Source organism: Nannobrachium achirus (assembly GCF_963921795.1).
Source record: "Nannobrachium achirus genome assembly, chromosome: 17".
Taxonomy (NCBI): domain Eukaryota; kingdom Metazoa; phylum Chordata; class Actinopteri; order Myctophiformes; family Myctophidae; genus Nannobrachium; species Nannobrachium achirus.
Genome location: NC_137824.1, coordinates 48,450,872 through 48,470,068, shown reverse-complemented (window position 1 = coordinate 48,470,068; position 19,197 = coordinate 48,450,872). Strand labels below are relative to the sequence as shown.

Here is a 19,197-nt window from a genome sequence, read left to right as displayed (position 1 = left end):
AGGAATAGCGCGTACTAGGCCAGGGGTTTTCAAAGTGGGTGACGGGGCACCCTGGGGTGCCACGAGATAATTTGATAATATTTGGGATTTATTTGGACACTTGAAAAAATATTTAGTATCATTTTAAACTTGAAGTACAAAGTTATTTTCAGTCAGTTCTAACCAAAATGGCTATTATCTCAACGTTTTCCTTGCAACATAATCACTAAAATATCATCACTGTCGGGCAGAAACCTCGTATCTCCAAGTTTCAAATGTGTATGTCTTTTGGTAAAGCAAAGCCCTGCTTCATCATACAAGACTGTCGCACAAAACTAGTGAAAACAGCTGATCTACAAGCACACAACGCCTCGCGATGCGAAAATCGAACGGTTTTGGACATACAAGGTTTCCACCCGACAACGACAATATGCTATAAATATAAGGTGCTTGGATTGAAAATTATAATGTAGGGGTGCCTCGGATTAAAAAAAATATTTATGGGGTGCCCTGAGACAAAAAGGTTTGGGAACCCCTGTACTAGGCTACCTGAATGTCCTCCTGGTGAAAAGTACCTTGACGTCATACCGAAGCTGACTCATGGTTATCTGTGCTCTCCCCAGGACCAACATTAGGAGTTATCACTGACAAGGGACTAGAATACACAGGGAATTGTTTGTCATAATACTGAATTGGGAGGAAAAAAATAAAACAATTATTGTCCAAAAAAAGTCACATGTCTGCTAGACCAATGCTGCCACACACTGCTGCTGGAAAAGCGTTGCCACTATAAGCCCAGACTTGGTGGACCATTGTAGTTCAGAGAGTTGCATAATTCAAAGGTTAAAACTCAGAAATGCAGTGTCTTACTTTGGGCCTACTCTATGGGAGGTTTCTGCATCGCAATCTCAAATTTTGCTTAGCATGGTTAGCAGGTTAAACTGTGTTGCTGTCTGTGGAAATATACGTCTATTAAGCTTGTGCGCTTGTATATTTTTTCAGACAAGAGATTTTGTGTACAGGGAAGAAAAGAGGAGACCAGATCCTTGTGGGACCACAGTAAAGAAAGTTTATAGGGTTTAAGTGATTAACAGAGCAGAGGAGGGAGGAAGAGAGAGAGAGAGAGAGAGAGAGAGAGAGAGAGAGGACAAGTTGGCTCAGACTCAGAGACAGATTGAGCTGAGAGGTTTTGTGGCACGTGTCTGGGTGGGACAACTGATCTGTATCCTTTTTATGATTGATTTGCAGAATTAATTGTGTCATTTCCCAAATGTCTGTGTTTTCCCAATCCAATCCCAATATCAAGAAAGTTTATAAACCTTAATTATTTGAATTTGGATTGAAACTATTTCTTACTTACTTACTAATTGAAAATACATTTTAGAGCTGCTTACTATTATGTAGGCCTACATACGACCCTAAATTACAGTTAGAGAGTTATTGTGGATTTTGATTTCCAATGGCTTTAAAGACATATGAAGCTTCAGCGTTAGATGATGCAGGACACCTTAGTCTCGCACACCTCCAGGGACGTGCTGGGCCCCTGATTCAGCCCGGGAAAAAGAATTGGAGAGGCCCTCATTGGCACTCATTTAAAAAAATATTTAAACTAGTGAAAACAGTAGATCTACAAGCACACAACGCCTCGCACCGCGAGGCGTTGTGTGCTTGTAGATCGGCTGTTTTCACTACTTTTGTGCAAACGGTTAAATTTTTACTTTTGTGCAGACAGTTACATTTTTTCCTAATGGCCGGCCTGGACCGGCCGGGAATGAACCGGCCGTTCGGGAGTTGTCCCGCTTTTCCCAATGGCCAGCTCGTCCCTGCACACCTCAGCTGATAGTTAGCTCCTTTCCTACTCCTCACTCACAGATCTGCTAATCATTACATCACTCTGTCTAATCCAATCAGAGCTCTCACTCAGTAAGGGAGGCTCCGTTAAATACGGCTGCATTCACTATCTTTGCTCGTCTTTTATATGAAGCTTCGGATTTGCTGCTGCTTAGCTGCCTGCTCCACCCTAGCTCCACCTTTTGATCAGAGTCTGGCATAGGCTCAAATACTTTCAATTTTATGTCTGCTGATTCAAGCTAATATGTCAATGTACTGCTATTGTACTACTATTGTATGCCTTTTTGCTTAGCGTTCCCCCGATTTTGCATAGCAAGCTCGAATATCTCCGAACGCGGAACCCTTTAACGCCAAGATTAACTGTATTCCATTTATGCAATAAAATGGTTAAATCTACTTTGACGTGAGTGTTCCTGACTAAACTTAAAAAAGACGTTAGCTTATTAAAGTGTTACTTTTAAAGTACTACTTACTAACTTACCTTTATATTAAGCGTAATGTTTACGTTTGGTAACCACATAACGCTATGACACTGCTGTAGGGTCAACACACATACACACACACACACACACGCACGCGCGCACGCGCACGCACACGCACACACACACACACACACACACACACTCCTGAACAGACAACGGACCATGACCTCTTTCTCTCTCCTTCATGACCTCAGCTATTTTTGATTCATTACAACATACTGTATACTCCCTGTGTGTTTGTGTGCGTGCGTGTGCAGTGAATGTGAACACATAGTTCTGACCTGTGGCGATCCACGCAGCGAGCCGTCAGCTTCTCCCACAGGTCGCTGGCCACGTTGGCCTGTTTCCACACGGACCGGCTGACGTTGAGGATGCGATGCCGAGGGGACACTTCTGCATGGGGGGTCAGGGGGGCATTAGAAAGGGTCATTTGGACGGAGAGGTAACAGGAGGCCAGAAGGAGCAAGCAAAGAAACGATACAGAAACAGAACACAAACGGAACACATTCAGCCGGACGTTATGTGAGAAACTGAGTGGGCGCATGTCAGAGATGAACCATTGGAGAAAAGAAATAGAGATAAGAGATCCCATCGTTGCCGGGTGGAAACCTTGTATGTCCAAAACCGTACCTTTTGCATTTTTAATTAAAAAAATGGTTTAAACTAGTGAAAACAGCCGATGCGAGGCGGTGTGTGCTTGTAGATCTGCTGTTTTCACTACTTTTGTGCGACGGCCTTGTATGATGAAGCAGGGCTTTACTTTGCGAAAGAACATACAAATCTGAAACTTGGAGATACGAGATTTCCACCCGACAACTACGATGTGGGCATTCAAGAGAACACAAGTGAACAGAAGATAAGTTCATGGAGAGGCACCGGAAGATTATCCGGGCGGGAGGAGAAACCAGCGGTGGAGAGCCAAACTCAACGCAGGGCGTTTGAGTGGGCAGAGGAGTGGATTATTGATCGGAGCAGATGGTGCTGCGGAGCCGCTGAACTCCAGCTAATTGCTCCCGACCCAACCGCTATCTCCCCCCCCCCCCCAACACAGTGTGACACCAGAGGACAGAATGCACGCTAATAACAACTAATGGAGGATTTCACCTGCATGGCGTCCCACCTAATGATCTCCCGGGCCACGCGAGCGGGCGCCACGGTCACGGTAAATGAGCCTGAAATGTTGGCACCGGCTGCACTTGGCACAGGGTACAGTATAGTGGGGATGCAAGGGCGCAGACCTTTTCCATCGCAGGGCAGCGTCTCCTCGTGCTCCTGGAAGGGGTGTTGTGCCAGAAAGGCTTGGGCCGACTCCAGAACGGAGTAGATGAACGGCCCCCGAGACTTGACGTCCTCCATAAATGCCTGGAGAGAAATAAGGAGAGAGAGAGATGTACAGAAAGTGAGAGAGAGAGAGTTAACCTATTTAGAACGGGTACGCATTATTGCGTATCATTTTATGCTTTATCTATTAAAAAATAGCAGATCCACAAGCTCACAGCACCGAGTGCCGTGCTGCAAGCTTGTAGATCTGCTATTTTGGAAAAATCTTGAAAATGTGTGCAATTCTTTGAATATTTTGATCCGATTCTATAAGTGTCTTCTGAATCCTTCTAAGGTTTTTTGAAAAAGATATGTTTCTATGTCGGCGGTGCTCAAACTTTTTCATGTGAAGGACCCCCAAAATGATATGTATGGACCCCCATCTCAGAATATAGTATCAGGGACCCCCCAGGAGCAAATATTTGATTACAAATGTTCGCTTTAAAAAATATATATATTCAAAGATTTGCACAAATCTCCATGATCTTTCAAAAATAGCACAAGCTCGCAGCGCGGCACTCGGTGCCGCGATGTCTGCTATTTTTCAATAGTTAAAGCATTCAATAATTCGAGGCCTAAATGGCTTAATTGAGGGTGTGAAAACGGTCCTGTTAAGGGGTCAGAGTTAAATGAACACTCAGGATTTTACAGTGTATAAATAATAAGATAGCCAGAAGGGAGGGTGGGAGAGAAGAGAAAAAGAAAGGGGGCTCAAGAGGAAAGAGAAGAAGGCAATGCAACACAAAGAGGGCGGAGAAGTTACACAAAAGAACACTGCACACAGAAAACTCCAGCGTGCATATGAGAGAACAAAATCACTCATTTGCATACAAGGGTTACCAGGGGCGTTCATTACTCAAACTGGCACTGTTGAATATACTCAGTCTCTCCGACGCACTCGCTCGCTCTCTCTCTCGCTCTGTCTCTCACGCACAAACGCACGCACGCACGCAGGGAGACAAAGAGCGAACTGCTGACAGGGGCACACGCAAGCCTCCGCAAGTTGCCCACTTGAGAAGCTGCAAGGGTCCATGGCAGAAAATGAGGCCAGACCAGCGTTGGTCAGCTGGCAGTGAGTGGCGTCAGTTCAGAAAAAGCTAAGGTACGGCAACATGACTGGTGTCTTGCACGCTCGCTGCCATACCTTAGCAACAGGCATGATACATTTATTTTAAGAAGTACATTTTATTTTTTCACCCGTTTCTACGGTTTCTTTTGGGCCGTTTCTATGGTTGTTCAAGGGCAGCTAAACTTGGCATGTTAGTAAACGTGCCACAATTAACAATAATGCATTGCACCTGTGCAGCTGACCTGCGGAACATGGGAATATGCCATTTTGTCAAGATGGGGAGAATACAAGTGTGGACACTATAATTATAATTTGTAGTTATTTTTTTATTTTTTTAAGATTTGTTTTGGGGCTTTTTATGCCTTTATTGATAGGACAGTAGACTGACAGGAAATGGGGAGAGAGATGGGGAATGACATGTGGCAAAGGTCGTCCGGATCGGGAATCGAACCGGCGACGCCAGCAGGCATCATAGCCTAGTATGTGGTATGCTCCTTGACCACCAGGCCAGCGGGCGCCCCAATTTGTAGTTATTTTACTGTAATCTTACAACATACGTAAACCAGCACAGATAGACAAAGAAACATCCATGGATTTATATTTAAAAGTAACTTTTATTTTCCCCCCTGGACCCAGGGTATGGCAGCTGCATACCCCTGCCATACCCAATTGACGCCCCTGTCAGCTGGTCCACCCAATACAATTACAACTAGAAGCAGTACTCTTCCGAGCACAGGTCTCCACCAGGCCGTGCGTCCTGGTGGTGCTACTGTATAATAGGCCAATGTAAAAAGGGTGGCATATGTTCTTCACCTTAGATCTTTCATGGCAATCGGACGCTGCATGCATGATTTCAAGCATTGTGTTCCAAAAATGTGTTTTGCTAAAGTCTACCTGCTGGTGGCGCTATAACAGGACAATGTTAAACAGGTAGCATTTGTTCCTTGACCTAGTGGGAATATGTGTGGCAAATGTCACGGTAATCGCAAGCTGCGTTGATGATTTGAGGCATTTTGTTCAAAAACGGAGCAATCCTGCAAACTTTGGAAGCTAATATTAGCCAATCAGGATGGAATATGAAATATCAGACGGATCGGACTTGATCACATGACTATAGAGATACTGTGTACCGATTTGCATGATTTTTGGATAGAATCTCAAGGAGTAATATCCAAAAATGTGTTTTACATAAGTCGGCCCAAAGGTGGCGCTATAAAAAGCTGATGTGAAAAATGCAGGGCAAAGGTTTATCCTTAGCCTCTAGGGAGTGCGCTTACAAAGTTTGAAACTGATCGGTGGAGTTATAGGTAAAACCACAAATCGGGCTGTTATAGCGCCACCATGAGGCTGATTAAAAAAAAATTAAGTGGCATTTCTTCTTCGGCCTAGTGGGAACGTGTGTGCGCGATTTCATGATAATTGCACTTTGCGTTTGTGATTTGAGGCATTTTGTTCAAAACGGCTCAATCCCACAAACTTTGGAAGCCAATTTTAGCCAATCAGGATGGAATATGCAAAATCGGACAGATCCGTGTCGATCACATGACTGTCGAGATATTGCCTACCGATTTGTAGGATTTTTGGACAAAATCTGTAAGAGTAGTGCACAGAAATGTGTTTAGCAAACATCGGCCACTAGTTGGCGCTAGAAAAGGCCCATTTGAAAAATTTAGGGCAGAGGTTCTAGATTGGCATCCAGGGAATGTGTGTGCTCACTTTGGCAGCGACCGGGCCAACGGCGACTGAGATTTGGCGCTCACAAACTGCGAGGACGCACGGACGGACGCACGCACGGACGGAGAGGAAAACATACTCTCCCCCAGGTGGAGACAATTAGCAGGAGAGGCCACCACCAGGCCCACCAGCAGCACTGGGCCCGCGAGAAACAGCTTTCCCTATACAGTGTATGCAAATAACCACAACCTTGAGTTCAGCACTCAAGAGCAAATACACAGACCACTGAATGCATTAAAATAAAGGCACAGACACACTCTCACATGTTATCTCTCTCTCACACGCACACTCACTCACTCACGCACACACACAAAACCCTAACACACATCAGCAGGGGCGTCACAAGGGGGGGGGGGGGGGGAGGAGTGGGACTGAGTTACTAGGGCCCAAGGTAGAGGGGCATTCATTATTTTATACTTCTTTAGCTATTGAAAAATAGCAGATATACAAGTGCGGCACTGAGTGCCGCGCTGTGAGCTCAAATTTTGCTTCTGGGGGGTCCCTGGAACTAGATATTTTGAGATGAGGGGTCCGTGGCCAAATATATATAATTTTGGGGGTCCTTCACATGAAGAAGTTTGAGCACCACTGACATACAAACATAGGTTTTTCAAAGACCTTTTCAAAGACATTTTCAAGATTTTTCAAAAATAGCAGACCTACAAGCTCGCACTGCCGCGCTGTGAGCTTTTACGTCTGCTATTTTTCAATAGTTAAAGCATAAAATAATGCATAAAAATTGCGTTCCCAGTCTAAATGGGTTAAAACCCCTCCTCCCCCTATGAGGAACATTCATGGGGGCCCGCAGTGAATCCTTGTACCCAGGGCCCAGAATTTGGTGCGACACCCCTGCACATGGGTGAGCACACACCCAGACGCTCCCAGGGCTTTTACAATGTTGGTGTGTCACCCCCCCGCCCCCCCCTGCCTTGTACCTTGGTGCTAATCTTTGTACTCCATAAAAACACATTGCAGGTGTGCACATTAATAAGTCAAAGTCATTTATTTAGCGGAAGCCGGCGGAGTCAATCCTCTTACAGCATGAAGAGATTACCATTTGGAGTTGGGGAAAATCTCCTACATTACTAACTGGAATTAGCGTTGCTGCGCAGCAAGATGGAGACGGCGTTTGGGTGCCTGCGTGTTAAAGCTGCAGGATCGCGGCTCGCCTGTCCCGATAGAACGGGAGCCAAGCCGGCTCACCCGAGGTAAAAGGGAAGCCCCACTGAACTGGCAAACACTCTGCAAGCAACCATGCAAAAAAAGTGTGCGACACCGGGAGGCTTTGGCTGGAGATAAGATTCCTGGCGAAGGAAAACGTAATTCCAGGCATTCCAAGCGCACTGTATTGTCTCTCTCACTTGCTCTCCATCTCTTTGTGTATACAGTAGTAGGGCATTAACGAAAAAGTCGACTCAGTCGACTTCATTACACAAGTCGACTCCCACCAGAGAAAAGTTGAAAAGTAAAAAAAAAAAAAAAAAAAAAAAAAAAAGACAAATCTATTGTGAAAATAGCAGATCTAGATCAGCTATTTTCACAATTTCTGCCTCTATATATTTGACAATTTGGACAATGTTTAATTTGTCATTTTAGAGGTATTAAAAAGTCCTTAAATTGGCACTTTAGAAAGTTGAAGACTAACCCTCTATATACTTAAACTTTATGTTGGTTTGTTTACAGTTGAGTGAAAAAACAATGTTTCACATTAAGTTAATCATCTGGGGACCCCCCCAAAATAATTGGGTGGTCGTGTATGATGTGATGACGTCATCAAACGATAAAGTCGACTTCAACTCAACTTTTTACTGAGTCGAGTCGACTTTCAAAAATCGCAAGTCGTTAATGCCCTAGTGTATACAGTAACACTCCCCCTCGCTACCTTATTCTTATGCCACTAGTCACTCACGCTCAAATTCTTCCTCTGTTGTCTGCCATACACCCCCCCACCCAATTGCTTTCCCTCCCAGTTTTATCCTCCTTTTATTGTCTCTATTCTTTCTTCTCCTCAGAAGCTTTGCCACCCAGAGTGGGAGATGATGACCGGACTCCCGCAGCCGGACGACGCACGGTCTTAAAACTTTAAATCCGGCTAAATTTCACACTGAGAGGCTTTGGTCTTTGGTGAAAGGAACATTAACTGGCCAAGTCTTCAGATCAGATTAAGATACATTATGCACGGAGGAGGAGGGGGGTAGTCAGAAAGAGGAAATGACTTCATTGACTCCATCTGAACATGATGGAATCCCATTTACCCCCCCCCCCCCCCCCCCCACACACACACACACACACACTCCAGCTTACAAAGAGCTCACAGAGGAGAAGAGATGCTAATCCCCCAACGCACGCACGCACGCACGCACGCACGCACGCACACACACACACACGCACACACACACACACACACACACACACACACACAACACTGTGTTTGCGCACACCAAAAGACACCAGAATAAATCCACTTGAGATCAATAATTCACATTTCTCGTAACACTTTAATTCTCCATAGAAAACGGGGATAGCAATTTCCCCCTCTCTTTTCCTTCTGAAAAGTTTTAGCGCAAGAAGACGCTTGGGGAGTGAAGAATCTTAGATTATAAAGAGTGCCTTGATGAAAATGGGAGGAGGGGAGAGGAGAGGAGAGGAGAGGAGAGGAGAGGAGAGGAGAGGAGAGGAGAGGAGAGGAGAGGGGTTTTATCCATCTCTAACTACTGTACTTTCTTTAACAGGTTCATGCCTCAGCATGAGAGAAGTGAAGCTGTTGTGGGAGGTAGAGTGGATGTACTGTACCAACAGTAACCATAGCTTTAAAGCATGAGAGAAACCAAGAATGCCTGGGGAGAGATAAAAAAAAATAAAGACAATGGACAAGAGATACTGTATAGGAGCTTGTGTGTGATTAAAAAAGGGAGCAGTGCAAAAGTCCCATCACCTCGGAGGTTATGGGTTCGAATCCACTGTGGACCAGTGCGTCCGGCTTTGTTGGGCATCTATACAAACACAATTGGCCTGTGTTTGGGTGCGGGCAGGGCTGCCGATAGGGGGGGGGGGGGCAAAGGGTACTGTTGTCCCCCCCCTCCCAGAAAGGGGTGCCCTGCAGTGGGGGGCCCCCGCTGAACGGGACTCGGGAGCAGTCTAGTTTGTGTAGGAAATATTTGAGTGACTGTGAATGAACTTTCTCCCAAGGTAAGATTAAGACATCATGCTTTAAATAAACGCTATTATATTAAGCCTAAACGGTTCTGCCGCCATATAGAACTGTTTTAAAAAAAAAAATGACTTTAAAAATGAATAATTTCCTGTGAAAACCCCGTATTTCTCGGCCTGCGCTGTGCACCCCCCTCCCAAAAATCGGTATGACGGGCCTTGGTGCGGGTGATGTTTTATTTGTCATTGCACGTAATTCTACAGGCTGGGGGCGGCACCTATTAGTCAGTGGGAGGAGTAGGACGAAGGCGCTACGTTGGGTGGGAGTCATACATACAACAACAGTGAAAACACAAAGAAATCAATCGTCAAAACGACTAAATTGGAGAGAAAAAGGAAGAGGATATCGTCTTTGTCGGGTGAAAACCTTGTATGTCCAAAACCGTTCGTTTTGTATATATCATTTTAAAAATGATCTGAACTAGTGAAAACAGCTGATCTACAAGCACACAACTTGAGTGCTTGTAGATCTGCTGTTTTCACTACCTTTGTGCGACAGCCTTGTATGATGAAGCAGAGCTTTACCTTGTGAAAAAAAAACATACAAATTTGAATCTTGGAGATGCAAGGTTTCTGCCCGACCAGTGACGATATGAGAGTGAGGAAGGGAAAGCGGGAGGAGAGGAAGTAGTGACACAGAGAGACTGTAGCATTGCAGCATTGTGTACAGTACAGTACAGTACAGTACGTCCTTTTAATTGGGCGGCTGATTTTATCGGAGGCAGGGTACAACCCATCCGGCTGGGCAGGCCTCTCGGTGTCAATAGCAATATCCGTTCAGAGACGCTGCACGATGTGACAGCACGGAAAATTACAACAAACACTGCAACAATCTGTGTGCTCATTTAACTCCACACTAGAAACCAACACTCTGGATTTCACAGCAAAGGATGGAAAGAGCACTCGGCCGTAGTGACAGGACCAATTACCAAGTGCTCCTGTGTTTGTGCGTGTGTGAGTGCATGCGTGTGCGGGCGTGTGTGTTTGCGTGTGTGTTTGTGTACTGTACCTATTGTACACAAGTTCCAGATGGTGAGAAATATCTGAGAAGATTAGTAGGAAATGAGAAAAACCCAACATCTGCTAGAATCCCTGACAGGGAAATCTCCAAATACATACTTGTTGTTGGGGCCGGGGATGTGGTTGCAGAGGAAGAATGCAAAACGTGTGATTGTTTGTTTGCTCTCACTCTTATTTCCGAAAGCATGCACACACTAGGGATGGGGAGGACGTTTATGCAGTCACAAATCGTTTGATGATTCTGCCATTCATCTTCCCAACTCCCAATTTGATATTTTGTCTGTATTTTAAATTTTAGGCCTGGGAGACTTATGGGTAGGCAGCAACCATATGACAGCACCAATGGTGGAAGCATTTTCACAAGTAAAAGTAGCAATACCACAATGTAAAAATCACACCTAGTGTGAAGTGAGCGGTGCTATTTCTGAGTTAATTTCATCAAGCGTCCCACTAGTCAATCATAGCGCGTCCTGCAATGCTTGGCCAATGGGACCCTGGGCTAGCCTGATCTCAAACTCAGCTCACGCAGTAGTCTGAAACTGTGCCCTATTGTGGGCGATTTCTGGAAGGGAGGGAGGATTTTATTTTATTTTTTATTTTTTATTTTTTACCCAATCACTATAGGTCTCCTCGTGAGCACCCACGTGAGCACCTCGTCTTCTAATGATGACGCTCTGATGATGACGTAGCTTGAAAAAACGGGCTGTGGCGCGGATTGGATATTCGTTAGACCCACCCCCAGCGCTCATTGGAGCAGCCGAAAATTTTGGCTGATAACTGCCGATTCATGTACTCAGCATGTATATTAGAGGACAACTTTGTTTTTTTACAACAAGGGTTCATATTTTAGATTGTAATTAGAGAAAAGAAAAAGTGAGTGTTAAAATGTTTTCATTTGCTTCGTTCTATTGTTTTATCGGGTTTACCGTGCTAAAATGTGGGGCATGCGTACGCATGGGGGCATGCGTACAAGTGGCTTAATATGTCTTTTTAGACACAATAAGCCAGCAGTTTCTTTATTGCTATTTACAGTAACACTTCTAGCCCCCATAAGTCACATCCAACCATGAAAGGTTGCGTTGTATCTTGGGAATGGGCTTATTCTGTGTAAAATTACATATTTAGCCACTTGTACGCATGCCCCCAACCACTGAAATAAGAATCTCTAAAACAATAGAAAGAAGTAAATTAAATAATTTTAACACTCATCTTTTATATTCTTTAATTACAATCTAAAATATGAACCCTTGTTGTAAAAAACTAAAGTTGTCCTTTAAGAATATCAAAATATTTTAGAGAATTCTTGAAACAAATATGTGAGCAAAGCCAACAACAGGATAGAGGAGGCCGAACAATGGATTGATGGGACAGAGACCAGGCTTAAAATTATGGAGGAGAATATGACAGAACTGCTGAAATTGCAAACGCAACTTGAGACAAGGCTGACTGATCGAGAGGGTCGTTTGAGACGACATTATATATTCAAATATACAGGATCAAAGAGGGAGTGGAGGACAGCTCTGCTTCAGTCAAGGCCTTTTACGCCCATTTCACACCAGCAGCGTAACAACAACACAGGCACGTTCTGATTGAGCATTTAGTTTCAACGTAAAAAGCCGGAGTTACTACAGGGGATCCTCCAAATCTTTGAGTGATAGAAACTTTTTTTCTCCTTTTTTATATTAACCACTTGAACCCTTGCGTCCATATTCTGAGAACTTTAGCCAAAAATAGCAGATCTACAAGCTCGCTTGTAGATCGGCTATTTTCAGCAAAGAGCTTTGGTGTAGAGGGGAAAAAGAGCAGACTAAGTACAGTGAAAGGTCAAGTTTATTAAGTATTGATGGTTCAAGTGGTTAAATATGTTAAAACACAAAGTGAAATGAATCCAAAATACACTGATGATTGTGCTGCCAAACAATGAAACTATATGGAATCTATGAAAAGGTTGTGGAGGTCCCCGCTTCATCTCTCTCTCAACTAAGGGGTCCTTGGCCTGAAAACGTTGAAGACCCCTGGGATAGAATACACTAAAGCCAAAAAGGGTATAAAGGAGATAAACATTCTATTCTAGGCTCCACTGACCAAATTACCGGTATTTTATCAGGGGGTAAACACGGCTTTACAACTCGGTGGAGGAGGCAACAATAAAGGACTTATAGGCAGAGAGAGGATTCCCTGTGTTTGTGCTTAAGCCCCCAGGGAACTGGAAGGAGAGGATTCAATACAATGCTTGACCTGGCAGACAGCCGGCCCGCAGGGAGGACAAGGATCTATCAGAATCACGCCAGACTACAAGGGAGAAAACGGCCTGCCTTCAGGTGAGACAACGAACGCGGCCATCTGAATCAAGATGAGTCCTGACCTAGACCACACTGGGGGCGCTGGCAGACACCAGGAAAGACAAAGGTTTAACTTTTGTTTGGAGCCCACTGTTCTCATGGGACGTTTAGGACTACTATATAACCAGCAAAGTGAATTTATATTGGTTTTACCGTTAAGATTTATAACGCTGAAGAAGTGAATGAATAGCTAATATAAATTAAAATAAAAAGTATTGAGAGGTGCTCCCTCTCAATACAAGGGGATAATGGGTTTGCCTACGTAATAGTAAGAATTCAAACAATGCATTTTTGGTTTGGGGTATGCTACAGTATGTGATTTGTCAATTTAACCAAGGGCCCTCCACTACCAACAGGGAGAGAGGATTTTCCCTCAAAGTCAGCTTGCATAATTTGAAACCTCACAGATGTAAGTTTGTGTTTTTCTTTGTTTATTGCTTGTTCTGACAGTTTACTATCAGAACCGTCACATCTTGTCCGGATGGGCGGGTAGCGCTTGACCTTTTTGTTGATTGACGCTCACGCTCTGACATCACGCTCTGTCATCACTGTGATGTCATGGAAACCAAATCCCTTTTATTGCCATATATGGAGATCCCTGTGATGCCAGGGCAACCAAATCCCTTTAATGCCCATATATGGAGATCACTGATGTCATCTTTATTAAGCCCATATCTGTGAATGCCAATGTATAATCACTGTGATGTCAGGGGAACCAAATCCCTTTTATTGCCATTTATGTTGATCCCTGTGATGCCAGGGGAACCAAATCCCTTTGGCCAGATGGCCAAGCCCTTTAGGGCGAGGTCGCTTTTCGCCATTAGGCGTCTTACTGTACTGGTATAGGCTATTATTTAGTTTGTAACAAATGTTTGTGGCACAGGTTATTGCAATGAAAAGGGGTGTCCAAACAGTCGTGACATTAGGATAGCTCCATACAGTATCATGTCAATGATATCTCAACCCAATAAAGAGACACAAAATGTCAAGCAAAAGAAGAAATAAAAAAGGACGGCAGAGGTGATATTTAAAGGAGACCCATAAATTAGTCTGAAACTGTTAAACTTTATAGAATGGGCTTTAAATATGCGTTCTTGTCCTCATAAAAAACTGTCGCAGAACAATGCAAATTGCGAGTACCCATTTTACCCATCTGTCTGTCTTTTATGAACATATGGAGATATCTGTATTTGTCTGTCTGAGTCCCTTTTGTGTCCACATATGGAGTTTACTGTCAATATTCCAGGATGACCTCCCACTTGGGTAATGACGCCCCCTGGCGATCATTCAGAGAAACTACTTCAGCTCCCGTACTAACGTAGGTAGGAAGGGCCTGTCACTCAAACCCGAGTGACCCGCCTCCAGGCTATATAAGCCCCCGGAGGCGGAAGTAACATCCTCTTTTCACTCTCTGCGATATCACATTCAGATAAGTTGAAACTCAGCCTTGTATTATTATTATTCACGCATTAGCCTAAAGCGGTGGCATTGGAGTCGCCCACTGGCGAGTGTTGAATTAACCCGTACTTAAGAATACTTATTCTTGTTCCGTCCTAAATCGACGGTTATTTCCTTTTATAACAAAGGATTATTACTGCTTGTTCAGGCCTCTGCCGAAGCAAGCGTGGCATAGCATTAGCCGTTAGCTTGTTAGCTCGTCTGCTATTGTTAACGTTAGCTACACTGCTTACCGCTTGTTCAGGCCCTGCCCGAATCAAGCGTGGCCTAGCCTTAGCCGTTAGCTTGTTAGCTCGTCTGCTTCTGGTTAACTCTATCTACAGTGCTTCGCCATGGATCCTCTGGCCTTCCTGCCGAGGCAATGTCCAGGCTGTCCAGGACTCATCGACGGACAGGATCTTCACCATCTCTGTGTCGGCTGCATGGGCGTTGCACACGCCTTCTCTGCACTGAGTCCTCAGGGGAGAGCAGGACCTTTCTGTGACTGCTGCGTGGCCTACGACCGCGATGTACTGATACACCGGTTCTACCTAGCCAGGGCAGGCCTCGGGGCCTGCGCTCCACCAGGTGGGTCCACTGCTCTCAACCCCACAGCCCAGTCTTTCCTTCCCCAGGCGGACCGCACCGTTGGTCAAGGTGCGGCGCTGCCTTCCGGAGATCCGCTTGGCAACCAGCGCGCCATTCCAAGTCAAGATGGCGCCGTGCTACATGAGACACCGCCTGCCGCGCAACCGACCGCAGCTAGCTCCACTGTCACTGGAGCTGGCGGGTCTGGTGAAGTCGCCGCTAAGAAGGCGACCAAGAAGGCTAACATCCAGACGAAATCTCCGGTAGCCTTTTCCCCTTCGGGCGCGGTGCCCAAAAAGAAACGCTTGGATGTGACCGCCGGGGACGTCCCCCTCGACGTGAGCATCACCAAAACAGTCCAGACCTTCAGGCGAGAGTCGGACCTGAGCTCCTGTCAGAGCGAGGGTTCTGGTTCTGAATACTCTGGATACACGGCCGAGGAGGAGGAGGACTCCGTCGATGACGAGGGTTCTCGACTCACGGTCACTGTGAAAGGTAATGCCCCTGCGGCTCCAGCACGTCAACTGGACGCCGCAGGGAGCTCCCAGGCCTCCTCAGGCACCACTGCCCCTCCACCCGCCAGTCAAGCGAGTGAAGCGGGAGCAGAGGACGTCGATTCTGCAGCAGAAATGCTGGATCATCTCACAGTCTACATGAGAGCTCTGGCCAGAGTTGGAGAGGAGTTGCCACCTCCTCTCCCCTCTGAAGAGGCCGAGGATGATGATGAAATGCCCGGGCAGGAGCCTTCGGTTCCCGCCCCGTATGTCCTCTCCAGGCTGCCGCTGGTGAAAGGTTTCACCAAGGCCCTCCATTCCTCATGGAAGACACATAAAGACCCCAGGAAGCTGCCTTTTTCTGTGTTGGATTTGGTGGGCGGTGCGGAGGCAGGCATGTCCACCTGCCCTAACCTGGACCACCTGTTGGCACAATCTTTTCTGAGTTCTGTCAGACCCCAGTACAAAGATGTAGGCACGGCTAAAAACGGGCCGTTTGTTGGCCCCGTCGGCACCAACCCGCCGGGGTTCACTGTCCTGGAGGACAAGCTACAGTCGGACAGGGCTCGTAACGCCTACCGGTCCGCTGCTCTGGCCGCTAAGGACCTAAATCTGATCCAGCTCTTGCTCGCTTCCACCAAGGACCTGGTCAAAGGTCTGCCCACGGGGGAGCACACAGCTGAACTGAACACTCTATTTGACATCATGCTGAAGGTCAATTGGCATGCGGTTAAGTGGATGGGCAGGTCCATGGACTACAACCTCCAGTCTGAGAGAGCCCGCTGGCTCGACTATGTCGACCTCGAGCCTAAGAGGGACGTGGGCGAGAAGCCTCTAGGTCCTCGCGGGGAGATGTACAAGTCTCTCATAAACATGGAGAACAGTCCCACCACCCTCATGGGTGGGGGCTTGGAGCTGCTGCAGGGTAGAGTTACCTTCTTCAAGGCGGCTAAGGACATCGTCGAGTCCACCACAGTGCCACAGGATGAACCGCAGCAAGCTAGGAGGACGTCCCGCTCCTCCCGCGCCAAGGAAAGGGGCCGCTCTGCTTCTTTTAAGAAGCACTCGTCTTCCTCCAGGGGAGCCTCTGCAGCCAGGGCGCCTGACAGGCCCCGCAGCAAGGCTGTGGTTCCCGAGCGCGCTCAGCCGCGCCGCCCGTCCAAGGATGGCAGGCAGCAGTCTTCATACCGCGGTGGCCGCGGTAGGGGACAGCGCAAATGACACTCTGAAGAGGGGAATTGTGCTGGGGCGGGGGTCCGAGGTGTCTCTCGGTCCCCCTCCCCCCAAACGAGGGCGTTTTTCGGTACCCCGTGTCGGGGAAATGAAAATGTTAATTTTGATGCCTCCTGTGTCGACAATAAACATGTTGAAAGAACAAAGTCTGTCTCTGTCCAACTCTCTCGCACTAGCACAGACGACCCCATCGTGCATGCCTCCTGTAGTAATGATGAAGTCCTGTCAGGACTCGATAATCAATCACAGGTTTTATCAGAAACCAGTAATGTTAATGTCAAACAATTATGTGGTTCCTCAAGCGCGCGAGTGGGATATCCCTCGCGTCGACAATATGAATCCTTTATGCATGCCTCCTGTAAGAATGATGGAGTCCCGTCAGGACTCTTTAATCAGTCAGAGGTTTTATCAGCAACCAGTAATGTTAACGTCAAACAATTATATGGTTCCTCATGCGCGCGAGTGGATTTTCCCTCGCGTGAGCGATGCTATGAATTTAACCTTGAGTCAGAAATTCTGTCGGCCTACTATGAGCCCGGGTCAAGGGACAAGCATAAAGGCCTTAGAGCAGGTATTAAACGTAAAAGTTCCTCTCCTGTCAGGGGAGAATGCTTTAGTTGTGGGCGAGTCTGTTTATCAGTCGAATCGCTTTGCTCTTCCTGTCGCTCTATCGAGCCAAAACCGAACGCTTCCGGTTTCACCGGATACGGATTCGCTAGCTCCCCGCTTCCGGTCCGGCCGCAAAAGAGCTCCGCTAGTCAAGCGGTACAATCGGAAGGTGTTCCCACCTTGCGGCCTATTGAACCCCTGCGCTCCGCATCCGGGTGTCCCGGATACGGATACGCAGGTTCCCCACTTCCGGTCCCGCCGCAAAATAGCTCCGCTAGTCAAGCGGTACAACCAGAAGGTGTTTCCGCCATGCGGCCTATTGAACCCTTGCGCTCCGCTTCCGGTCGTTCCGGATACGGATACGCAGGTTCCCCACTTCCGGTCCGGCCGCCAAAAAGCTCCGCCGTCACGGAAGCACAGTGGTGGGGTTTCTCTCGCTCAAAACACGCTAGCACGCTGTGCGCGCCAGTGGAAGTTATGCAACCCGAGCCATTGGGTATTTCGAACGATAACCAGGGGTTACAGGTTACAGTTCGCAGATATACCCCCGCTTTCGAGCAGGGTTATTCATACCAGAGCACGTGGTTTAAAAGCAAGTCTTTTGAGAGAAGAGATCAGCTCATTGCTAAGCAAGGGTGCTATAGTGGAGCTGGACAGGACCCAATCCCGCATGGGATTTTGGAGCCGTTATTTCCTGGTGCCCAAAAAGGGGGGGGGGGCTACGTCCCATCCTGGACCTAAAGGCACTAAACGTGTACCTGAAGAAATACGTTTTCAGGATGCTAACAGTACCCACCATGTTACGGTCGGTCAGGCAAGGGGATTTCCACTGTTCAGTGGATCTGAAGGATGCTTATCAGCACGTCCAGATTTATCCCCCACACAGGAAATTCCTTCGGTTCGCCTTCGAGGGTCGCCTGTACGAGTATACAGTACTCCCTTTCGGTCTGTCACTGAGCCCGAGGGTTTTCGTGAAAGTGACCGAAGCAGCCATCGCCCCGCTGAGACAGCAGGGCGTCAGGTTGGCGACGTACATCGACGATTGGATGATTTCAGCGAGCTCCGCCCACGAAGTGGCGCGTCACACACAAGTGGTTTTGGCTCACCTGAAGGCCTTAGGTTTCATAGTCAACCACGGCAAGAGCATGCTGACTCCAGCAAGTCGTCTTACATTCATTGGGGTCCTTCTGGACTCATCCGACATGTCGGCCCGTCTCTCAGAGGAGAGGGTGGACAGGTTTCGGGAATGTCTCGACTCCTTTCAAGTGGGCCAGGAGGTCACTTACAGGAGTTGCATGGTACTGACGGGAATGATGGCTTCCGCAGTACATCTGTTGCGTTTGGGCAGGTTTCATATGAGACCTTTTCAAAGATGGATGTTATCCCTCGGGATCCCGCCCTCCTTGAAGTACAAGAAGGTTACGGTTTCCCCTTCCTGCGCGATCGCCCTGTCTCCGTGGCTGGTGGAGGGGTTCCTCACCAGCGGAGTCTCGATTGGCGAGGTGGTTTCCCACAAGTCGATCACGACAGACGCCAGTCTCAGTGGATGGGGAGCCACTTTCGAGGGGCGCACAGCGCAGGGGCTTTGGCCTCTGGAGATGAGGGGTCGTCACATCAACTATTTGGAGTTGATGGCTATACTCCTGGCGCTCAAGCATTTCGAGCCTTGGATTTTGCATTGTCACGTCCTGGTCAGGACAGACAATACGACGGCCATGTTTTATGTCAACAAACAGGGGGGCCTGTCGTCGTTGCCACTGGACCGTCTGGCTCGAGAATTGACGGTTTGGTGCTTGTCGCGCCTCAAGTCGATCAGGGCCTCACACGTC

The 19,197-nt window shown here is 47.1% G+C and overlaps 1 protein-coding gene across 1 annotated transcript in view; it reads right to left on the bottom strand.

The window, feature by feature from the left end:
* Positions 1-19,197, bottom strand: part of drp2 (dystrophin related protein 2) — a gene marked incomplete at both ends in the record, with an annotated part of 123,851 nt that overhangs the window by 83,513 nt on the left and 21,141 nt on the right. Inside the window, 2 exon segments of the mRNA XM_080746779.1 lie at positions 2,594-2,705; positions 3,551-3,674. Coding sequence (XP_080602905.1) covers positions 2,594-2,705; positions 3,551-3,674 — 236 coding nt within the window.